Source organism: Notamacropus eugenii, chromosome X (assembly GCF_028372415.1).
Source record: "Notamacropus eugenii isolate mMacEug1 chromosome X, mMacEug1.pri_v2, whole genome shotgun sequence".
NCBI lineage: Eukaryota > Metazoa > Chordata > Mammalia > Diprotodontia > Macropodidae > Notamacropus > Notamacropus eugenii.
The window spans coordinates 102,220,805-102,242,447 of NC_092879.1; the positions used below are offsets into that span (position 1 = coordinate 102,220,805).

The 21,643-nt window shown below is 54.1% G+C and overlaps 1 protein-coding gene across 1 annotated transcript; it reads right to left on the reverse strand.

Annotated features, from left to right (window-relative positions):
* Positions 1-196: 196 nt before the first annotated feature.
* Positions 197-21,611, reverse strand: CACNA1F (calcium voltage-gated channel subunit alpha1 F). The gene is made up of 48 exons (XM_072627335.1): positions 21,248-21,611; positions 20,940-21,102; positions 20,646-20,751; positions 19,803-19,942; positions 19,448-19,590; positions 18,944-19,096; positions 17,365-17,564; positions 17,090-17,193; positions 16,829-17,004; positions 16,442-16,516; positions 16,157-16,235; positions 15,974-16,000; positions 15,252-15,412; positions 14,884-15,109; positions 13,767-13,974; positions 13,459-13,579; positions 13,204-13,285; positions 13,136-13,154; positions 12,924-13,034; positions 12,801-12,849; positions 12,413-12,545; positions 12,190-12,319; positions 11,442-11,501; positions 11,205-11,311; positions 10,602-10,689; positions 10,399-10,506; positions 10,266-10,318; positions 10,015-10,161; positions 9,406-9,607; positions 9,160-9,318; positions 8,616-8,726; positions 8,334-8,417; positions 7,757-7,885; positions 7,015-7,080; positions 6,833-6,924; positions 6,097-6,256; positions 5,025-5,152; positions 4,744-4,840; positions 4,347-4,449; positions 4,151-4,252; positions 3,831-3,961; positions 3,505-3,612; positions 3,233-3,360; positions 2,314-2,403; positions 2,077-2,240; positions 1,851-1,963; positions 1,555-1,755; positions 197-1,301 (listed from the first exon to the last, which is right to left on the reverse strand). The coding sequence occupies exons 1-48, from the start codon at positions 21,273-21,275 to the stop codon at positions 1,047-1,049; spliced, it is 5,820 nt and encodes a 1,939-aa protein (XP_072483436.1). The 5' UTR covers positions 21,276-21,611; the 3' UTR covers positions 197-1,046.
* Between the last annotated feature and the right edge of the window lie 32 nt (positions 21,612-21,643).

Here is a 21,643-nt window from a genome sequence, read left to right on the forward strand (position 1 = left end):
ATAATCAAGTTGTAGTCCCAAGGTATGGGGAAATGATGCCCCAAGTCTCAGGTCCTTCTTACTGTTATTTTCTGAGGTCTGTCTCAGGGCCTAATCTTGAGATCTTCTCCCCATTTAGGGTTCCCATCCACACTGTCCCACAAATGATCTTGCTCTCTGCAGTCCTCCCCCAGCCCTCCCACCCCCACCCCCACCCCAGGCTGCAAACCACAGAGGTCCTCCCTGCCCTGGAACTGAAACCAGGGACTCTACTCTCCTGCATGTGCCCACAGCTAGCAGGATCTCGCCCCTAGAAACTGCACTCCTCAGGGGTGTGCTAGCTCCTTCTACCTGCATCCACAGCCTGGGATGCATCTGGTCAGCACAGCTGTGCTTGGTGTCCCTTGACTGTGGAAGGTCCTTCAATCTTCCCCTACTCAGCTGACAGACCTCCACACGATCTGCCAAAAGCAAGTTTCTAAGGTGGAGGCTGCCTCTGCAGCCAGCTGTCCCCAGGGCCAGTTGTTTGATGATTCTGCAGACTCAGCCTGGAGGTGTTTGCACTCCACCCCAGGAGGTCGGTCTTTCCTAGGGTCTTCTCAAATTGTCTGCTTTACCCAGTTTTTATTTCTGCTGCTCTGAGGAGATGTTTTGTCTTTTTTTTTGTGGAAGAAATCTGGAGAACTGAAAGTTTTCTGACCATCTTTCCAGAATTCCCCCTGAGGATATTAAGTTAATGTTCGATGAAATAAAATCGTCTTGGACAGACTTGCACCTAAAAATGCAGAGTCTAGGAGCCATCTTTTTCCCTTTGACATTGAGTCTTTGGAAGTACCAGGGTCCTCAAGGCTTTCCAGGGTGTCTCCCTGAGTGCTAAGTGCAGAGATCAGTAGGGCCTCGGCCAGGGTGCTCTTCAGGAGGTTGTACCTCTTGGGGATTCATACACTCTAGTTCTCTATGAATCTCTACAGCTGGGTCTCTGTCCCCACTCGGCTTCCAAGCCCCTCGCTCACCTCTGGCCAAAAAGAAGCTTTCCCAGGGGTCTTGGGACCTAAAAGAGGAAGCCCCTAGAGGGCTGCAACACAGGCCATCTCATCTGCTAGTTCTTCCTCCTCAGCCTCAGTGGCCCTGGGGCACTCCTCATCATCACTGCCTATGGGACCCCATACTCGGGGCCTGGAGGTCCCCAAGGCTAGCAGGTCACAGGCAGCACTATCCATCTCATCCAGAGTCATCCGGCAGGCGTCGGCGATCTCCTGCTTTGCAAGGGCCACAAAGCGAGGATCGCGGGCAAAGAGGCCCAGGCCCTCGGAGATCAGTACCTGTGGGCATCAAGCAGTGGCCCAGGGAAGGTATTGTAGAGTTGGAAAGGGGGCAGAGAGGATGGGAGTTTGGGATGGGGAGGGGGAAACCCTAGAGTGGAGCTGGCCTAAGTTATGGAAGCAGATATGGGGAGGAAGGGGAGGGAAAGAAAAAGAGAAGAAGGGAGGGGAGTACTTCTACAACCAGTTGTCAGGGATCCACATGTCTAGGGAGAGCATACCCTAGTTCTTTTATCACCCCATTCAGACTTACAGCTTCCACCAGGCTGTCGGCACTGCCCCTTTTCCCTGGGCTAGGCGGTAGGTGGGTGCTGGGCACACGTAGGCGGGCATAGGTGTGCAGTGGGCCCCGGGACCCCCTGTTGGTGTAATCTCCCTGGAGCCTGCCTTCCTCCACCAGTAGCAGGGGTGCATAGAGCAGGTGGCCCCGCTGAGGAGGTGTGGCCCACGAACCCTGGAACAAGGAGAAGCAAGCCCCAAAGGTAAAAGGGAAGGAAACATGGCTGGTTGGCTGGCAGTTGGCCCCCTACGCGCCAAGCTCCTCCTCACCTGTGCCTGGTGGCTGCCAGAAGGTGCCCTGCGTTGATAGGTTCCAGGGATTGGGAAGTCATCACAACTTCCCTGGTGCTGCATGCACTGGATAGTGAGAGAGGGCTTCCGGGCTGCCCAAGCCCAGGGGGCACAGCGTCACTGACCCCTGTCCTTGGAAACAGGCCGTAACGCCCATAGGCCTCCTTCCAGACCCCTCCCACCTCTTCTCCCTTCAGGTTCTCACCAGCAGGTGTGGGGGGCAGCAGGCGGCGGCGGCGGCGGCTGTGGCGGGGGTGAGGGTCCAGGAGCCTGCCCAGTTGTCCAGAGGGTTCTCGAGGAGGGGGAGGAGGTGGTGGTGGGAGAAGGATGTGATGGGGCCTCCTGGGAAGCTCATTTACGTGGGGTTGTCTGTTGGAGAGTCAAGGAGGAAATTAGGAAGAGGAGGACCCGGCTTGGTTGGCCCCCTGAAATCTTTTTTTACCTGTCCTGCCTTGGAGAGTGGGTCTCTTCTTCCTCCTTCTCTGCCAGGCCCTCAGGTCCTGAGGGCAGCTCTTCTGGCATGGGGAAAGCACTGCCAAGGGGAGGGGGAGATACCCTAGACTGGCGTTCCCTTCCCTGCCTTCTCAGTCTTTACCACCCCCCACCCCTATTCCTGCCCCCCTCAAGCTTGGCTCCTCTGGTGGCTCCACCAAGGGAAGGGCCGCAGGGAGGCACTTTAGAGCAGCTGGGAAACAGCAAGTATGGGGTGAGTCCAACTGGCCTAGAAATGTTAGGGAGAATGGATTTAGGGGGTCCTTTTATTTCATTTTGTTTTTCAAAAGAACCCTCAGTTTGGAGGGGCTGCTTTTCCCTATTCACTCAGTCACTGAAACCTCAGGCTTTACAAGTGCATGGATAGGCCTTGCCAACGAGCTTCGCTGACATCACACCGCTGAGGAAGATGCCTCGTTTTTCTCATTATACAATGAATGTTTGTTGAGCAAGAAAATCAAACTCAAAATACCCCTCAGTTTAACGCGAGGTGAGGCCTTATCTTTATGCCTGGCCCACAGCGAGTGCTGAGTGAATGCTTTTCATCCACTCCTTCATTCCCTCATTCATTCAGCTAGATGCAGCTAGGGGGCGTCACAGTGGCTAGAACCTTGGGCTTGGAGTCAGGAAGACCTGAGTTCAAATCCAGCCTCAGATCCTTCCTACTTGTGTGACCCTGGGCAAGTCACTTAACTTCAGATGCCTCAGGTTTCTCATGGATAAAGTGGAGACCATTATAGCACCTATCTCCCAGGGCAGTGCTTATTACTGTCGCTGCTTGTGGTGTTCTCCTTGATTACCCAGGTCTGGACCTGGACCTCTCAGTACCAAAGCCTGCGAATCCTCCCCTGGCCCCTTCTGCCCAGTACCTGTGAGAATGGGCTCCAGGCGGAGGTCTTCTCACTGCTTCCCTATCTTCCTCGGTGGGCATAGTCAGAGATACGGTAGTGGAGTCATGGCGGGATGGTGAGGAAGGGTCCAGGGCATCCTGTGGGCACTAGGCACAGCCAGAAGGTTAGGGTTTTGACTTTAAGGTTATTGAGCCCAATCGTCCCATTTTGCAGATGGTGAAGGTGAGGCCCAGAGTTGTGAAATAATTTTTCCTAGGCCACAGAGTCAATGAGGTATCTCATGTACTTACCCTGTCGATCTCCTCTCTGAAGTCAGCGTCCTCTTCTTCTTCTTCCAGGTCACAGGTAAGGGCCTGGCGGATCTCTGGGCCCAGATCCTGCAGAGTCTTCAGTCCAGCCTAGGGGTGGGGAAGCCAAGGAGGGCCCCCAAAATGGGGCTTCACATTCCTCTCTCCATTCCCTTCCCTTTCCCGAGGTCCCTTTGTCCCTTTCCCTCCTTTCCCACTGTCAGTGCCTAATGGTGAGATGAGATGGGGTGTGGGACTGTAGCGCTGCCCCTCAGAAGAGGCCCAGGCTCTGGCTCCCTTCCCTAATCCCTCCCAACCTGCCCACAGACCTGTAGGGCAGAAGAGTTGCTCGGCAAGTCCTCAGCCCCCAGCAGACCCTTCTCTTTCCGACGCCGAAACTTTCGGAAATAATCCTGGATCAAGAATGTGGCATAAAATTTCCCAACAGTCACTTCGTCCTCTGTGGCCAGACATCAAGGAGGGAAAGCACAGAGCTCACTTACCCTTTGGGGCCTCCTGGCAGCAGGGCTGGGTGGTGAGGAGAATGCAAGAAAATGGCGGGAGGGACATTGGAGACCCAAAGCTGGTCCCTGGCCCATCTCCTAACACAGAGAGGGAAGGGGGGTGGGGGGAGTACAGAGCCTCCTACCATCAGGAGGTGGGATGAGCTCGTCTAGGAGTTTGGGTTTGGTGTGTTTCCAGATCTTCCGAATGACGACCCGCAGCTCCTGATTGGCCCTCTCTAGGTTCCCTGGGTGTGGCGAGGAAGATAAGACAGAATGACCTCTTCTGTTGGCCAGGGAGGTCACTCCACTCCTCCCATCTGATCCTGGGCTCCATCCTACCCTCAGTCTTAATCCTCAGAGATGTCCGGACCAGGGCAAAGAGGGTGGCATTGAATGTTACTGTCCCATCAGCATTCAAGGGCATGTTCATGGCCACCAGTCGCTGCAGAGACCAAGGGTTTGTGTTATACACACACACACACACACACACACACACACACACACACACACACGCATGCATACACAGGCACACATGTGAGGAGACATGGGTATGACACAGACATGGGATGAGCTGGCAGATTCTAAGAGAAGCAGTTCCATAAGGTGCCAGGCTGGAGTATTTGAGGAATCTTTAGGAAGCTTCTGGGGGAGGGTCTCCAGGCTGGGGACTTTAGGGGATTCAGAAGGGTCCAGGGTCTCAGGGATTAGCTTGAAGGGCACGCCATGATGGACAGACCTTGCAGGCCACACGGTGAGGACAGAGTTTCCCAAACCCCAATGGAGGCTGGATGCGTCGGAGCAAGGCCACTACGTCCAGATGTTTGATGTGGCCCCTGGGTAGCCCAGAGAGAAGAGATCAGAGCCTTGTAGGTGCCAGGGAGTCCCAGGCCTCCCAGGCAAGCAGAGCTCTAACTTCCAGGAGAAGGAATGGGGTAGGTTGTAGTGGGCACAGGACTCAGGGGCCAGGAATATAAGGTCTAGGGTGGGGCACTGCCGAATTAGGGGACAGGCTCATACTTGGCCCCAGGGTCGTATTCAGACCAGACCCTCTTGAACTCGTCCAGGTGGTGGGGGCCGAGGATGGACCAGTCCCGGGTCAAGTAGTCAAAGTTGTCCATTATGACAGCCACAAATAAATTGATGATCTACCCCAAGCAGAGGGGAGAAACAGAGTTAGGGGAGGGGCCCCTTAAGAAACAGGCCCCCCATGAGAAGGCCCTCCATAGATGCTGGCAACCTCTAAGATTATCAGCTCCTGGGCTCACAGCTGGAATGAGGTTGTCCAGTCAAACTGCTTCATTTTACAGAAGGGAAAAACTTAGGAACTGAGGCTTGAAGAGGGTAGAGGCTGGCCCTTGGTGACCTAGGCAGAGCTGGATAAACCCTCAAAACAGGGGGAGAAGGTGCTACAGATATGATGACCCCATATTACAGATGAGGAAACAAACCAAGTAACTAGCCCTTATCGCCACAGCTAGTGCTTCCTGACTTTTCAATGGGTTTGGCTCAGAGCAGGGAGGAACCTTCAAAGCCCCTCACTTTACAGAGGGGGAAACTGAGGTGAAGAGAGAGGGCAAGACTGACCCGGGTCACACAGGAAGTTAGGGTGAATTCAGATATCATCCCTCTCAATCATGGCTGCCAATCTCATAATGGGGATGATAATAGGGGATCATTTCTGTTCAGCACTTTGCCAGCTATCAAGTGAGCTAGCACTACAGAGGTCACTGACAGAGGAAACAAGGAGACCCCACTCTGCCTGGCTCCACCCAAGTCACTAACCCCAACAGTCTTAGACAGAGGGAAGGGGGCTTAGAAAGAAATCAGCAGATTTCCCCCCCAGCTTTAAAATGACCCCAGAAATGGGAAAGGCATCGAGTGCCATTTCATTTTGCAGAAGAGGTAATTCAAGGCTAGAGAGGAGGAGGAACTTGGCACAGATCACACAAAGTCAGGACTGAAGCTCATGGCTTCAAAGACACGTCCTCCGTTTTACAGACTGTGGAACTCAGGCTCTGCCACAGGACTTGGGGGAGGTTTTAAGGGACTGGCTCTCTGCTCTGTCCCCCCTTTCCCACCCTGAGCTTACCAAGAAGGCACAGAGCATGAAAAAGCTGATGAAGTATACAATGGCGAAATTGCTTCCACAGGTGAACTCTTCACCAGGTCCAAAGTCTGACTCGGGGTCACAGCGCTTCCCAGGCAGGCTGGCCAGCATGATCTCTTGCCATGCCTCCCCTGTGGCACACCTGGGCCGGGTCCCCAAGGAAGAATATAGTCAGTCAGGACTACAGCCAAGGTCCAGACTCAGAGGACAGGACCACAACCCAAAGGGTCCTCAGAGAGCGAGCATTAAACACCACCTCCATCATTTTACAGATGTGGGGAAAACTGAGATGTGGATCAAGGGACTGGCCCAAAGTCACAGAGATCTGCCCTGGCCAAATCATCAAATCAGTAGCTCAGAGCTATAAACTGGGGTGGAGGTGGGGGCACGGGCAAGGAAAGACCATCTGATCCACTTCCCTGAGGAAATTGAGACCCAGAGAGGGACAGGGACTGGCCTAGGCCATATAGGAAATCAGCAGCTCTGTGAGTGATCCTACCAGGCTTGAGTGTCCACGGGGCAAACTAAGAAAGCCCAGGTGGTGTCCTCAAATGATGGAGTTGGGGAGGACCTTAGAGATCATAGGATCTACTTTCTTTGCTTTAGAAAGGGGGAAACCAGGCCTCAGAAAGGTTGAGTGGCCAGTCTCAGCTGCAACATGGTATTATGAAACCCAGGCCAAATCTGGGGACCTCAGGGTCTGGACAGGGCTCCTCACCGGAATAGGAGGAGCACCGCTTGGGGGAAGGTCTGGAAATTGTTGTTGCGGTTGATCTGTGTCGTGTCCTGGAGGGCCACCTTCCCAAACATCTGAAAGAAGACACAAGAGGATGATGTGGATGCCCCTGAGGGGACCCAGCAGGCCTTCCCTGCTCTGCCCTTCCCCTCCTGGGGACTCACCTGCATGCCAATAACAGCGTAGATGAAGAAGATCATGGCAATGAGGAGAGCAACGTAGGGGAGAGCCTTGGGGTCGGTGGCAGACAGACACACAGACACACAGAGAGCCATTGTGAGACAAGGGTCAACGACAGAAATACGAAAGGAGCCCTCAGAGAGGGCTGGGCACTGATCCTCCCTCCCACCCTCCCACCCCCCAAGAAGTCGCCTGCTCCATACTTAGTCTAACTAGTGATTGTCGGGACAGGTACCAAGGACAGCGATTCTTCGCTACGGGCATCCAAGAAGCCCAACTGCTGGCAGGTGGGGGCAGCTTGGTGGTCTCCTGCTTGTTGCCCACTTTGCCAGCCCAGCACCCCCTCCTTAGTACCCACTGTGGCTCTTTCAATTGTCCAACCTGGAACAAAGCTCTGCTCCTCTTTACAAAACCTCAGCCTAGTTACTCTTGTCAGAGAGAATTCTGGGAGAAGAAGGACTAATTCCAGGCATTGCAGCTTTGGGTGGGAGTAGGGAGGTGAAGGGGGAAGGGGAACGGAAGAATTCTGGGAGTTGTAGTCCCAAATTGGAGTGAGTAAAGTGCATGGACTATATAAGTTGCAATCCTGGGAGAAACAGGAATAATGTGTGTTGGAACAGAAGCATTCTGGGAGTTGTACTCCTGGTGTAGGGAGGAGCAGGGAGAGTTCTGTGAACTGAGAGAATGCTCTGTAGCTCTCAGGTAGGAGAGAACCAAATACCTTACCTGGAAAGATTTGATAAAAGTCCACAGGAGAGTACGGATCCCTTCCCCCTTACTGAGAAGCTTGACTAGCCTCATGACACGGAAAAGGCGGAAGAAAGTGATGGAGATACGGGAGCTGTCCTCTGAGCTCTGCAATGGAGATCCAAACCTTGAGGACCTCCCCCAGGCACTGCCCCTGTTCCCATCCTCTAGGGGACTGGGGATGGAATATCTCAGACATCAGTGGGAAAAAGGAAGAGGCAGACAGTTACCTCACCAAGGAGTCCTCCATTCTGGGGGTGATGGAGATGGCAGAGGAGAAGATGGAGATGATGGTGGACATTATGAGACACACAAGAGAAAAAAAATGAGAAGACAGAAGAGATCAAAGAATAATAAAGGAAACAATAGAGATGCCAACAAAAAAGAGAGAGGGAAGGATGGAGACAATGAAGAAGATGAAGGCCAGGGAGGCTATGGGGAAAAGATGGAGGAGAGAGTGGAGAGGACAAAGGTAATGGAGAAAACAAGGAAGGAGTCCATCAGGGAGAAGGGCAGTCTGGGGCCAGGAGATCACGCAGGGGAGTAGTATCCTCACATTGACCTCAGTGACTGCGATGTCCACCACACTGCCCACCACGATCAGGGCATCGAAAGTATTCCAGGCATCACAGAAGTAATGCTGAGGTGAGGGGGACTGATATGAGAAATTCAGGGAAGTGGCACACCAGGAGCCCTGAGTTCTAGTGGAAATAGCTTCAGGCCAAAAGCCAGGCAAGTGAGGTGCCTCTCACTTTGCTGTATGACCCCCTCTAGGTTGGGATTTCCCTCTTCAGTTATTCAATGATCCTTCCCTGCTCCCCCTCAGGAAGGTGCCAACCTTGGGTTTGAAGGCAATGACCTTGAGCAGCATCTCCACGGTGAAGAGGCCTGTGAAGACCATGTTGAGGACATCCATTGTGTAATTGAAGGGAGCTGTCTGTTCATAGTGCTGGGGAGAGAAAGAAGGAGGGAGGAGGCGAGAAGGGGGTAAGCATTCATTAAACACCATCTGTGTGCCAGGTCACTGGGCTAAGCACTTTTCACAATAATCCAGGAGGGAGGGGCTGTTATGATGATCCCCATTTCACAGATGAGGAAACTGAGGGAGACAGCAGTGAAGTGACTTGCTCAGGGTCACACGGTTAGGAAGTATCTGATGCAGGATTTGAACTCAGGTCTTCCTGACTCTTCACTGGGCCACTTAGCTAGAACACAGAACATCAGGGCTGGAAGTGGGGGGATCCCAGAATCTCCTTACTTTAGAGAGGAAGCACCTGAGATTCTCTGTATGAGTCAGGTCTTGACAGATCCAGTTGCAGATCGTTGAGTCTAACCCTGCTTCCAGAGAGGCACGCAGAGTTGGGAGGCCACTGGGGATGTACCTGCATAGCCAAGGTGACAGTGTTGAGCAGGATGAGCAGGAACATGAGATACTCAAAAGCTGCGGAGTTCACGGTCGCCCACACTCGGTGTTGATGCCTGTTCCTGGGAATGTAGCGTCGGAGAGGCTGGGCTCTCAGGGCAAATTCCACACACTGGCGCTGGAATGGAGAAGGCAGAGGTGAGCAGCAGGGGCCGCAGAGTGGGAGGGGTGGGTTGTGCTGGGATTGGGGGGTGAAGGCTGGGACCTGGTTCTTGTCGAGCTCACAGTCCCCATACTCCTGTTCGCCTTGGGCTCGGAAGGTGATGATGACAAAACCCACAAAGATGTTCATCATGAAGAAGGCAATGATGATGATGTAGACGATGAAGAAGATGGAGATTTCCAGCCGGTAGTTGTAGATGGGGCCCTGGTCCTCGGCATAGGCATCAATCGCCTTGTAAAGCAATCTGGGGGGGGGGGGAAGGGGCAGAGGAGCCCAGAATACACACATGGTCGTGGACTTGGAAGGGAATCGGAGCATCCCAGGGAAGAGAAGTGACTGGCTTGGGCCTTCAGGTAGTGAGCAGAAGAGGCAAGTGAGGAACCCACCTGCCAAGGTACCTCCTAGGCACAGGACTAGGAGGTTCTGTGCGTGTGTGCATGTGTGCGTGTGTGCATGTGTGCATGTGTGTGTGTGTGCATGTGTGTGTGTGTTGAGGGGAGGCTCCAAGGGTGGGAGGAGAGAGTCCAGCCTCTCAGAACTAGAGAGGCCAGCAGACTGGGGAGGGACACTTGGAGGAGCCTGGGCTTTCCCCTACCAGCACCCCGACTCCTACCCTCTACTCCCTCCCCCGCCATTGTGTGTGGAGCTCACGAAGGCCAGCCTTCAAAGGTGGAGACGGTGAACAGTGCCATCATGGCTGACAGAACGTTGTCAAAGTTGAAGTCACTATTCTGCCACACACGCTGCCTCATGACAGGATGGGCCACATCTCCATCAGGGTACACAAGGAAGGTGCCTCTTCGGGGAATAAGATAGAGGATCTGGGCTCCAATGGACTAGAGAGCTCTCTGAGGGAGTGAGGCCTCCCCAGAGATCAGGAGGGTGATTTCAGGGACACTCACTTGCACTCTGTTGGTGTATGTTTTGCCTCATCAGTGCAGCTGTACAGTTTGCCCTGTGGAGATTCAGGGCCATTGAGTATGTCGAGCACAGGCCCTGTGGCATTTGGCTCCCATTGGCCCAGAGACTCCCTACCTTGAAGAGCTGGACCCCAATGCAGGCGAACATAAATTGGAGCAGGCTGGTCACAATCAGGATGTTGCCAATGGTGCGGATGGCCACAAAGACACATTGGACCACGTGCTGAGGACACAAGAACAGTGTCCAGGACTGAACAAAGAAACCCTGCACTCCAAACCCTGCTCTGGGTCAGGGAGACTCTAGGAAAGGTCAGTCACCTTGAGGCCCTTGGCTCGATTGATGGCCCGCAGGGGCCGGAGCACCCTCAGCACCCGGAGGATCTTGACCACGGAGATGGCACTGGAACTGGGGATCAGAGCCAGAGTCAGCCTCAGCCTACCTTGGAATTCTGGGGCTCAAGGGCCCTAGGGTTTAGGGCATCTGATTCTCTTAAGGGGACCCATATCTGGGGAGTACTGGCCACAGAGGCCTTTTTTTGCTTCCAGTTTTTGGGGGGTCAGGTTTGGGGCTTCCAGACATTTTGGGGCTATCTGGTATGGGGGTCCAGAGATCAGGTTCAAGAACCCTGTTTTGGGCAAGTCATTTCATAGGTTTGGAGATCTCCAGTTTGTGAAACCTAGATTCAGAGATCCTGGTTCCACAATGATTCGTTGGGCTTTGGGGGGAGGGGTGGTGAGAGGGCTCAGGTCTAGGATTCAAGGGGTTCCAAATTCAAAGAGTCTTGAATTGGGGGGTCCCAGGTTTGAAAGGTTCTAGTTTCTGGTCATTCCTGGTTTGTTGGTACCAGTTTTGTTAGATCTTTGGGGGAATATTCCAATCCTTAAGTGAGCCCATGTGACTCCTTGAGGGTTAGGACTCACTGGATGCCAAAGGAGATAAGGGATACGCTGACCACCAGCAGGTCCAGCAGATTGAACCAGTTTCGGCAGAAGGAGCCTCGGTGAAGGAAGGCTCCAAAAGCTGTCATCTGGGGGAAGGAGGGGTACGATGGAGCGGGCTGGCTCAGCCCTGGATGCCCAGGCTCTGAGTCCCAGCCCCAAGGAGACTGATGGGTGATACAGGTCAGGGGGCTGCTGGGATGGGGCTGGGAAGCTCACCTTGAGCAGGATCTCAACAGTGAAGATGGAGGTGAAGGCATAATCAAAATAACCAAGGACCTGAGGGGAGGACAGAATGTGAGCATTGGCCAACCCCCTCTTCTTTCTCACTTTGCCCATCTAGGGCTCCGCTGCTTCACTCTCTGGGGGTCTTGATTTCCTTGGGAGTCATTCTTTCAGGAGGTCTGTCTCAACCTTTCTCTGTTTCTCTGTGGCTTTCTCTTACATGCCTCTAGTTCCCCAGGATTCTCTGTGTGTGAGGGGGGGGGGGGAGGTGCCTTTTCTATTTCTTGCTTTCTGGCTTCTCTGTCTGGATCAGCACCCAGAGCCCGGTTCCTCCAAAGTGTCCTGGGGCTAGCCATTCAGAGCGAACTCAGAGCATAACACACACCACCTCACACCTCATCCAGCTAAGCCTCCCCTCCCGTTGTCCCGCTCTCCCTCCACCCCACTTTTCCCATTCCACCTCCAGTTCTGGGCACAACAGTCAAACCATTACTTTTGTAAAAGATGTGTTCTCAGCCTCCTCTGGGGACCGACTCACCATCCCCCCGACTCCCTCTTGAGTACCCAAACTTCCCCCACATCGTTTTCTCACCCTACTAGAAGGTGAGCTCATTCTTGGAGCAGGGATGTTGTGTGCCTTGCATTTTTTAGCCCCAGTCCAGAGCCCATCATCCATCTGTGCATGTCCTCTCCCCATCCCTCTCTCCCCATCCCCCCAGACAGCTGTGCGTCTGTCCCTCACATGGTTTCGAAAGGAGTGAGCCCGGATGGGGTCCTCAGCAGCCAGGGAGACACTACTGAGGATGATGAAGACCAGGATGAGGTTGGTGAATATACGGTGATGGATGAGAGCATGGCAGCTGACCCGGAGCCTGGGACAGAGAGCATGGGGGGTGGCAGCTCAGCCTGGGCCCTGACACCAGCCTTGTGAGCCCCCACAAATCCCGGGCTCCGCAGACACTCACGGGTTTGTGTGACTGAGGCAGAAGAAGGCACTTCCTTCAGGGATGGGCACCACTTTCTCCTTGGGGACCACTTCTTGTAGGCGCTCAAGCCTAATGCCTTCCTGTTCATCTTCTTCTTCCTCCTCCCCTGAGCCTGGCATGGAAAGGAAGGAAGAAACAAGCGTTTCTTTATACAGTACACCTACTGTGTGCCAGGCACTGTGCTCTGATTCCTTGATCTCTCCTTATCTCTGGTAAGGACCAAAGGATCAAGGACTGAAGGCTCATTTTACAAGACATGAGGTTAAGTGACTAATTCAGTCACATGGGCGTTGTTCTCCTCTGCATCCCCCTCCCCATTCCACCTTACAGGATGGTAGAGACGCCTTCCAAGCCCATTCTCGGCTACCTCCATCTTCACTCTGATCTCCCTCCTCCTCAACTTCTCCACAGGGCACCTGGGGGTGAGGAGCACAAGGCTGAGATCCTCCCCAAGTCCAAACCCCCCAAGTTCTGTCCCAGATAAACTCACCAGCATTCCGTTCTCTTGGGGGCTGGCACCTTGCTCAGCATTCTTGTCCCTGGTCAGGCAGAAAATGGTGGGAGGGGTTGTGGGACTGGACTTTAGAGGGAATTTCAAAGACTAGGGAGACTCCCCCCTCCCTCCCTTCTCCCTCCCCCTCCTTCCCTTCTCCCTCCCCCATCCCTCCCCCCTCCTCAGGTGAGATGGTCAAGGTATGGAACTGGTATCTTGTCCGTTAGCCTGGAGTAGCAGGAAGAATTCTCAGAAGGTGTGTGTTTGGGGTCCTCACTTTCCTCGGCCCTTGGAGGTGCTAGTATCTCCTCCTGCCAGGTTGTCCACAGCAATGGCAAGGAAGACATTCAGTAGGATGTCTGACGGTTTAGCTTAGGATCCTGGGACTTCCTAACTGTCTTTCTCCCCTTCCTTCCCAAGGGTGAGTGAAAGGGGAGCCCAGGGATGAGCCTGGGGCCAGTGGGGTAAAGCTGATGGGAAGCAGGGACCCAAGAGTTGGGGAAGGGGGACAGAGGGTGTGTGAAGCAGATACAGTTGCCGCAGATGAAGAGGATGATGAAGTAGATGCAGACCAACATCCCGGGGAAGAAGGGCCCCCCGTAGGCTAGGATCCCATCATACATGACCACATTCCAGTCCTCCCCAGTGAGGATCTGTGGGGTCAAGGTCACTGTTGCTGAGGGGAATCAAGTCCTTCACCCCCTCCTACCTAGCCCAAGCCCAGTCCCTGTGAACTGCTGCCAAATTCCATCTCGAAATTCTTTGCCCAGGCTCTCCTCAATACTCTCCCCAGTCCCCAATGCCTCCCTGGCTGGTAGAAGCTGAGGTGTGATCAGAGACCTGGAAGACAGTGAGCAGGGCTTGGGGGAAAGTGTCAAAGGTGCTTCTTTTGGTGTGGGTCTGATCAAAGTTGAATTTCCCCCCAAAGAGCTGCATCCCCAGGAGGGAGAAGATGATGAGGAAGAGGAAGAGGAGCAGGAGCAAAGATGCAATTGACTTCATGGAGTTGAGAAGTGAGGCCACCAGGTTGCTGAGGGATGCCCAATGCCTGGAGGGAGGGGAAAGCCAAGGTCAAAGCCAGGGAATCATGGGCAGTGGCAGGGCCACCTTCTTTGGGCTGACAGTAGGACTAGGGGTGGCTTAGGGTGACAAGGGCAGACTGAATGCCAGAATTTCTGAGGGTTAAAGTTAGAGATCACCTAGGTCAACCCTATTATCAGACAGAAGGTGGAAAGCAGGGTCACACTACTGCAAGTCAGATGCAGAGCAAAGCAGAGGACCCAGACGTGAGCACAGACTCTTCCCTCAGACCTCAGCACAGTGCCTGGCACACACTAGGTGCCACATAAATGCTCTATTTCCCTATTGTTGCTATTCTTTCTTTATCCCCCCAACACATTGAAAGTTCGTTGAGAGCAGAAACTGTTTTCTTTTCTCTTCCAGCACTTAGCACACAGTCGGTGCTCGATAAATGCTTATCAGCAGACTGACTGAAAGCCAAGCCCCTCTTCCCCAGCAGGTACAAATTCGGAGGCTTGGAGCTAATTTCACCCTGTGGGGATGACATTGCAAGGAGGCTGAGCAAACCCATGGCATTGTGGGTAGACAAAGCCATCTGTGGCCTTTGGGAATTGGCCCTAAAGTCTCCTCTATGGCTCTATAGACAGTTATCGCGATGAAGCCGCGTTTGTCTCCTTTTGTCTTGAAAGCATACTGTAGGCACTTAATAACTATTTGGGGTTCAACAATCTGTTGAGTCAGCAGCCTTAGAGGAGCCGGATCTATGGTTGCCATCACCCTACTGCCACCTGGCGGCAGCGTACTCAAGTGCCAGTCAATAGTTTTCTTTCCTCCCTAACAGGAGCTGGAGAGATGACAGGAAGAGGCCCAGCAGGTGCCAGCTGCCCGAGGACTTGGGGAAGGACGGCAGGGCAGGGTGGGGTGAGGCTTCTCACACCTGGTCACCTTGAAGATCCTCAGGAGGCGAACACAGCGCAGCACCGAGATCCCCAGAGACTGCATGGCCCCAGCCTCTACCAGGGCTGTCTCAAGAATGCCTCCACACACCACGAAGCAGTCAAAGCGGTTGAAGAAAGAGGCTGCGTAGGTAGCTGGGCCGAGACCATAAAGCTTCAGGAGCATCTCCACAGTAAACAAGCACAGCAGGACCTTGTTTGCATATTCTAGGGGGACAGAGGACCCTGATATGGAAAGCAGCATTTGGGATCTCTGGGGCTGTTAAGGGCTCAGTGGGGGCCTGGCATGGGAGCAGCTCCCAAGGGCACTTGGGGGCAGGGAGGATTTGGTTGTCTTGGCTGGTCTCACCCTGGATTTCTGTGAGCCAGATGGGCTGTCCATGGTGCTCGGAAGCAATGGTCAATGTATTCAGAAAGACCAGAAGCAGGACAGTCCAATAACAAGCCACGGATTTCACGGCATGGCGGCAGTGGGCCCTGAGTGCCCTGTTGGCCCTTCGGATCCTGCGGCTGGTGAGGAGGGGAGGAAGAAAGGAGGACTTGGCAGACTCCCTTGTCCCCCCTCCCTCTGCTCCATGTGTGATGGATGTAAGGAGGGAGGGAGACTCAGTGGCTTAGTCCTCTGGGTAGCAGTCATTAGATATGGGATTTGAATCCAGGGTCTCTCACTTCAGAGAACTCAATCTGTTATCTTCTCTGCTTCTCCCTAGCTTCCAGATCTCTGGCAAGGAGGCCACTGTTTTCCTAAATTGCCCTGACAAAGTCTTTAACTCCTTGACCAGTCCTTTCTCTCCCTCCTGGTTCAGACTCCCATCACCCCTTACTATCAGAGCCTCCAAGCATCTTCCTTCTTCTCTGAGTCAGAAGCATCATGACTTCCTAGGTCCCTCTCAGCCATCTGCCCACTCTCCAACATGCTGTTTCCTGCCTCTATGTACATGCACCCCACCTCTCTGGAGCTGGGGGCTGCCTTCTCTGGGAATCTGGGCAGAATGGCAGCTAGGGTGGGGATGGGGAATGGCCTGGTGAGCAGTCACCCCAGGGCTACCTTGGCTCTTCCTACAAACTTACCACAGCCTGGTCTTCATGATCTTGGCCCTGCAGAATGGAAGGGACTAGGCTGAGTCTGGGGAGGGGAGGAGCTTCATTCAATAGATCTGTGAACTGAGGCATTCCAGAAGGCCTCCCCCCTACCCACTGCGCATCAGGACTGAGCCTCTCTGTCCCTCCCTGGCTGCTTTGAGTGGCACTCACAGGTTTCTGCTACAGGCGTTCCCTGTCTCTTCATCTTCCTCCGTCCCAGTCTCTGCACTCATGGAACCTGTTTCACTAGCTGGAAGCAGAGGGAGATGGGGACCACCCTATGGGCCTCTGAGTCCCACCCAAGGTCTCCCTGCCGCATGCCCATACACCCATACACCCATAGGCCTATACGCTCATATGCCCATAGGCCCATACGCTCATATGCCCATACGCCCACAAGCCCATAGGCCCATACGCCCATAGGCCCATACGCTCATATGCCCATATACTCAATACCGTGGCTGCTAGTCGAATGACTGAACCACCGCAGCCGGCTTCGTTTTTTGTGGATCATCTCAGACAAGGTGACTCCTGTGGGAGGGGAAAGACATGTGGAAGGGGGGGGCAGGATGTCTGCTGCTCCCACCCCACTTCTTCCTTTGGGAAGAAAAGCAGAGGACTGGGGTCTGTAGCCTGTGCCTCAGGCTCCCCCCTCCCATATTATCTATTTCCTAACCTGGACAATGGAGGGATTGAAGCAAATCTCTTAAAAATGACTCATTTTGTCTTCAGTGATACCCCCATAGTCTTGGTCTGCCCCCGTCCCAAGTGGCCCAGTGGGGTCTGAGGTTGTGTGTCACTGCCCCTGTCCCTCCCCCATACGCTGCTGCCTGTCCTCCTCACCTTCAGCATCAGTCTCCTCCTCGGCTTCCGCCTTCTCCTGGTCCCTGAAGCCTAGCTCTTCAGCCTGGCTGAGCCACTCCAGGTAGCCTCGAAGGTCCTCCTCCATCTGCTGCTTCTCCCGAAGTTTCTGAAAGTCTCCCCGGGCCTTGGCCTTCTCTCGTTCCTTGGAGAATTCCCTGCAACACCCCAGAGAGAGCTGTGATGGAGGGAGGGCCACCCAGGGGTAACTGTCTCAAGGCCTCTGCCCTTTCCCAGGCTCACCCGCTCAGGACACCCAACACCAGGTTAAGGACGAAGAAGGAACCAAAGATGACCAGGCTGACAAAGTAGAGCCAGGGGAGCTCGTACCCCATGGCATCCTGCATCTAGAGAAGGGAGAGAAGGGAACAGGAGAGGAAAGAAGAGAGGGAGGAAGGAGGACACAGGGCAAATGGCCAATGAGCTCAAGCTGCTCCACCCTGGGGTACACTGGGAGCTGGTGGGGCTCATGGCCACATTCCAGGCAGCTCTGGCCTCCCCAGCAACTGGGCACGTACCCAGTAGAGCACATCAGTCCAGCCCTCCATGGTGACACACTGGAAGACGGTCAGCATGGCGAAGAAGAAATTGTCAAAGTTGGTGATGCCCCCATTGGGTCCTGCCCAGCGGCCCCGGCATTCTGTGTGGTTGGCAACACACTGTCGGCCAGAGGAGCCAGGGGTGGCACACGGGGATGGGTCCTCCTCAGCCTCCAGGTCTGTCCACCAGAGAGAGTGAGCATGGAGAGGAAAAGGAAGGGAAAAAGCATGGACAGAGTGTCTACTATGTGCCAGGTACCATGCTACCCACCTTTGACAAATATTATCTCATTTGGTCCACATAACAACCCTATTTCTTTCTTTCTTTTTTTTTTTTAGTTGGTATTGTCATTTTTATTATATTGGCTTCACCTTTCCATGAGCAGGGAATATTTCTCCAAAATTTAGAATTCAGAAACTGCTATTCTCTACCTTTTTCTTGGTGAGTTCATCCTGTTTGGGCAGCTAGAGTGCCTGGAGTCAGGAAGACTACCTGACTTCAAATCTGGCTTCAAACACCTAGGAGCTATGTGACCCTAGGCAAGTCACCCAACCCTGTTTGCCTCAGTTTCCTCATCTATAAAATGGTCTGGAGAAGGAAATGGCAAACCACTGCAGCATCTTTGCCCAGAAAATTCCAAATGGGTCACCAAGTGTCAGATATGCCTGACAATGAACAACTCCCCATCCCATTTACACTCACAATGTGACTGCTGTCTTTCTCTCCATCACATTGTATTAAACTTCCCATTCTCTTTCCCCACATCGTCTCCCCTCTAAGCGTTTGATTTGCTTCTACCCTTATTTTTATCTCTCCTCTCTCTCTCTCTCAACACCTTTCCTTCTTACTTTCCTGTCGAGTAAGATGGATTTCTTTACTCAGCTCTCTATGCGCTTTCTTCCCTAGCCAAACCATGTGGGAGTGAGGTGCAGCTGACACTCTCTTTCTCCACTGTCCCCTACATTGGATAAACTCCTCCTTGCATTTCCCATTGACTTGACATAATTTTCCCCATTCTTCCTCTCCCTTTCACTTTATTCCAGTATATTCCTCTACCTCACCAATCCATTCTTTTGAGGTCATCAAAACATAATAGAAGCATTTTCAGGCTCTCCATTGACTTAGACTTCCTCTAAAACCCCTGACGATGACAAAGTTATAGCATGTTACATGGATCATGTCACCATGTAAGTCTGTAAAGAATTTAAGGTTGTTTAGCCCCTCATCTTTCCTCACTAACATACACCTTTTGATGCTTCTTGAATTCTGTTTATGAACGTCAGATTTTCTACTCAGCTCGGATTTTTTCATCAGGCATGCTTGAACAACCCTATTTCTTGTCTATGGCTGTATACCATTATATCATCCCCATTTCACAGTTGAGGAAACTGAGGCAAAAAAAGTTGTATGACTTGCCCAGGGCCATGCAGTTAATAAGTAGCTGAGGCTGAATTTAAATCCCATTCTTCCTGACTCAGAGGCCAGTGGAGAAGGGATGGTGGGGGGGGCATGAGGCTGAGGAAGCTCTGCCCCCCTCCCCTTCCTCTTTTTACTTACCTGAACCCCGGATGAAACAGGTCTTATGCATGCGACCCAGGAAGAGTTCAAGACCTATGACTGCATAGATCATGATGACAAAGAGGACGAGGAGGGCGATGTGCAGCAGGGGGACCAAGGCCTTCAGAATGGAGTTGAGCACTATGTGTAGGCCTGAGGGAGGAGGGAGGGTTAGGCCTTCCCACTGCTCCCCATTCCCTCTGGGAGGCCCCCCGGGGCTTCCTGCCTCCTGCCCAGCCTCACCCCCTCCTGGGGAGCTGAGTCCTGGCCACAGGCCTCCCCACTGCCCCCCATGTCCTCTGGGAGGCCATCTCCTCAGCAAAACCTTATCAATTGCCTGTTGCAACCTGAGGCAGGTCTCCAGAGGCCTGATCCAGCACTGTCTGTACATTCTGCTCTCTAGTTGAGGACCCTGAGACAGCTGGCAGTCCTGTCTGGACTGAAGCCATTGCCCTCACCTCCCTGCTTTCTAGCTCTTTTTCCCCTTGTGCAGCCCGGACTCACTGGGTACCCCAGATACCAGCCGGAGGGGCCGAAGGACTCTGAATGCCCTCAGGGCCTTCACGTCAAAGCCTCCGGGCTTTCCTGCTGCATGGGAAACATCCCCTGGTCGGGGAGGGCCTTGCTCCAGGAGCACACTGAACAGCCTGCAAGGGAGTTGAGGCCAGATCAGGAGAGGTCCAGGCCCATTCCTGTGACAGGACTAGCTGGGTCAGAAATGGGCTCTCTGGCTATTTCTTATGCTTGGGGGTTCTGGGGCAGTCTGGGGAGTTTGAGACCCTGGTGGGAGCAGGGGGAAGAGCCAAGAAAGTGCTGAGTATGTCAGGGATGCAGAGGGAAGATGAGTTTTGGGGCGTACCCTACAACCACAATGATAAAGTCCAGCAGGTTCCAGCCATTGCGGATGTAGGCATTGGGGTGAAGGACAAGGCCATAGGCCACAATCTTTAGTGCTGTCTCCACAGTGAAGATCACCAGGAATGCGTACTCCACCTGCTCCTGGGGGTGCAGAGGGCAGAGTGTGACCATGTGGGGGAGGGTACCTAAAGAAGGGGTTGCTGAGGGGCATCTCTAGTGTTCAAAAGAAAACCTAAGGGTCTCTGGAGAGGGTTCATGTTCAGCTCTGTTCAGTCTATGGAGTGAGGAGAAGGAACATCTAGAGCGGCCATGCAGGGGTGTAGGATGGTCTAGGAAAGGCCCAAAGAGGGACTGGGGGTTCCCTGTAACGCTCTGAGCTGGGCAGCCAGAGAAGCCCACGGCAGGTTGGTAGTGGTGGTGGGGTAGGACTGGGTTAGGTAAATGCTGAGGTTCCAAGGGGCAATCGTGAAATGGTCCAGGGGAGGTGCCCAGCCATCGGAGGGAGTCGCGAAGGATCCAGCAGGGGATGTTTATGACACTCTTTGCAGGGTGTCTGGGAGTGGCTTCCCTGCCACATACATGAGGGGCATCACTGAACAGCCTGCAAGGGGGTTGAGCCCAGGGCCCATTGTGGTGACAGGACTAGCTGGGGGCAAGGATGGCATCTCTGGTTCTTTCCTATGCTTGGGGGCCCAGGATGGCCTGGCCAGGTGGGCAGAACCATGGGGGGCACCTCAGGGAAATCTTTTAGGAGTCCTGGGAAGTTTCTGTGTGAAGGCACTGAAGGGCAGTGTAAGGATTTGGAGGGGGAATGGGTCTCTGCTGGCCCAAGGGCGGGTCTTACCAGGTTGTGGTTGCCTGCATTGGAGTCATCCTCCGGAAAGGGGACATAGACCCCAAGGGCCACACAGTTAGCAAAGATGGTCATAAGGATGAGGATGTCAAATGGCCTGAGGCAGGTGAGGTCAAGGAAGCTGGGGGGGGGGTAGAAGTGGGGGGAAGGATTGGCTCCCCATCTCTGTCCTCCCCATCCCAAACCCCCAAGTGAGAAAGGGTTGAGCTGCCCTGCCTGCTGCCCACATCTTCAGTGTGGGAGGCCTGGACAGGTTGGGGGTGGGGGGGATGCCACACAGGATACTTCCACTCCACGATGGTGATGCAGAATCTCCTCACTGGGTTGGTAAGGCTCAGGCAGAAGAGGGCCCGAGGAGATCGCTGGATCCCTCCGGGCCCTGGACCCTTGTGTTTGCTGGGAAGGGCCTTCCTGCGCCCTGCTGCCATCCCAGCCTGGCCTTCTCCTCCTGGAGGGGGAGGGAAGAAAGAACAGGTCCAGTTTCATAGGCCAAGCTTTTGGGGGTCTCTGTGGGATCTGGGGACCCTGGGGCTTAAGATGGGGCCTGAAGTGAGGGCTGAGGGGAGGCTTGGGGGGGGGGGGGTGAAGCTCACCTAACCCGCTCTCGGCTCCCTCCATCATCTTGCTGGGATGACCGGATTAAGGCATTTAGGCCAGCTAGTCCTGTGGGGAAGGAGGGAGGGGGGAGCCAGATGGTCCTCCCGGGGGCTAGAGGGGGGCGGATCAGGGGGTGGGAGTGGCCACAGGTTAAGTACACGACGCTAGGATGGCCCGCCCTTAGTTTCCTGGCGGGGGGTAATCTCTGAGGCGGACCACTGTCTCCTCCACCGGCCCCCGCCCCACTTCGCCAGTTCGCGCTCCGCCGCCAGGGGGAGTGCTGCCATCCCAGGGACGAGAACGCTGCGGCGCATGCTCGAGACCCTAGCGGCCTGAGGACTACGAGTCCCAGAAAGCCGTGCAGCTGCCCCTCCCCGCTCCCAGCGGGAGGA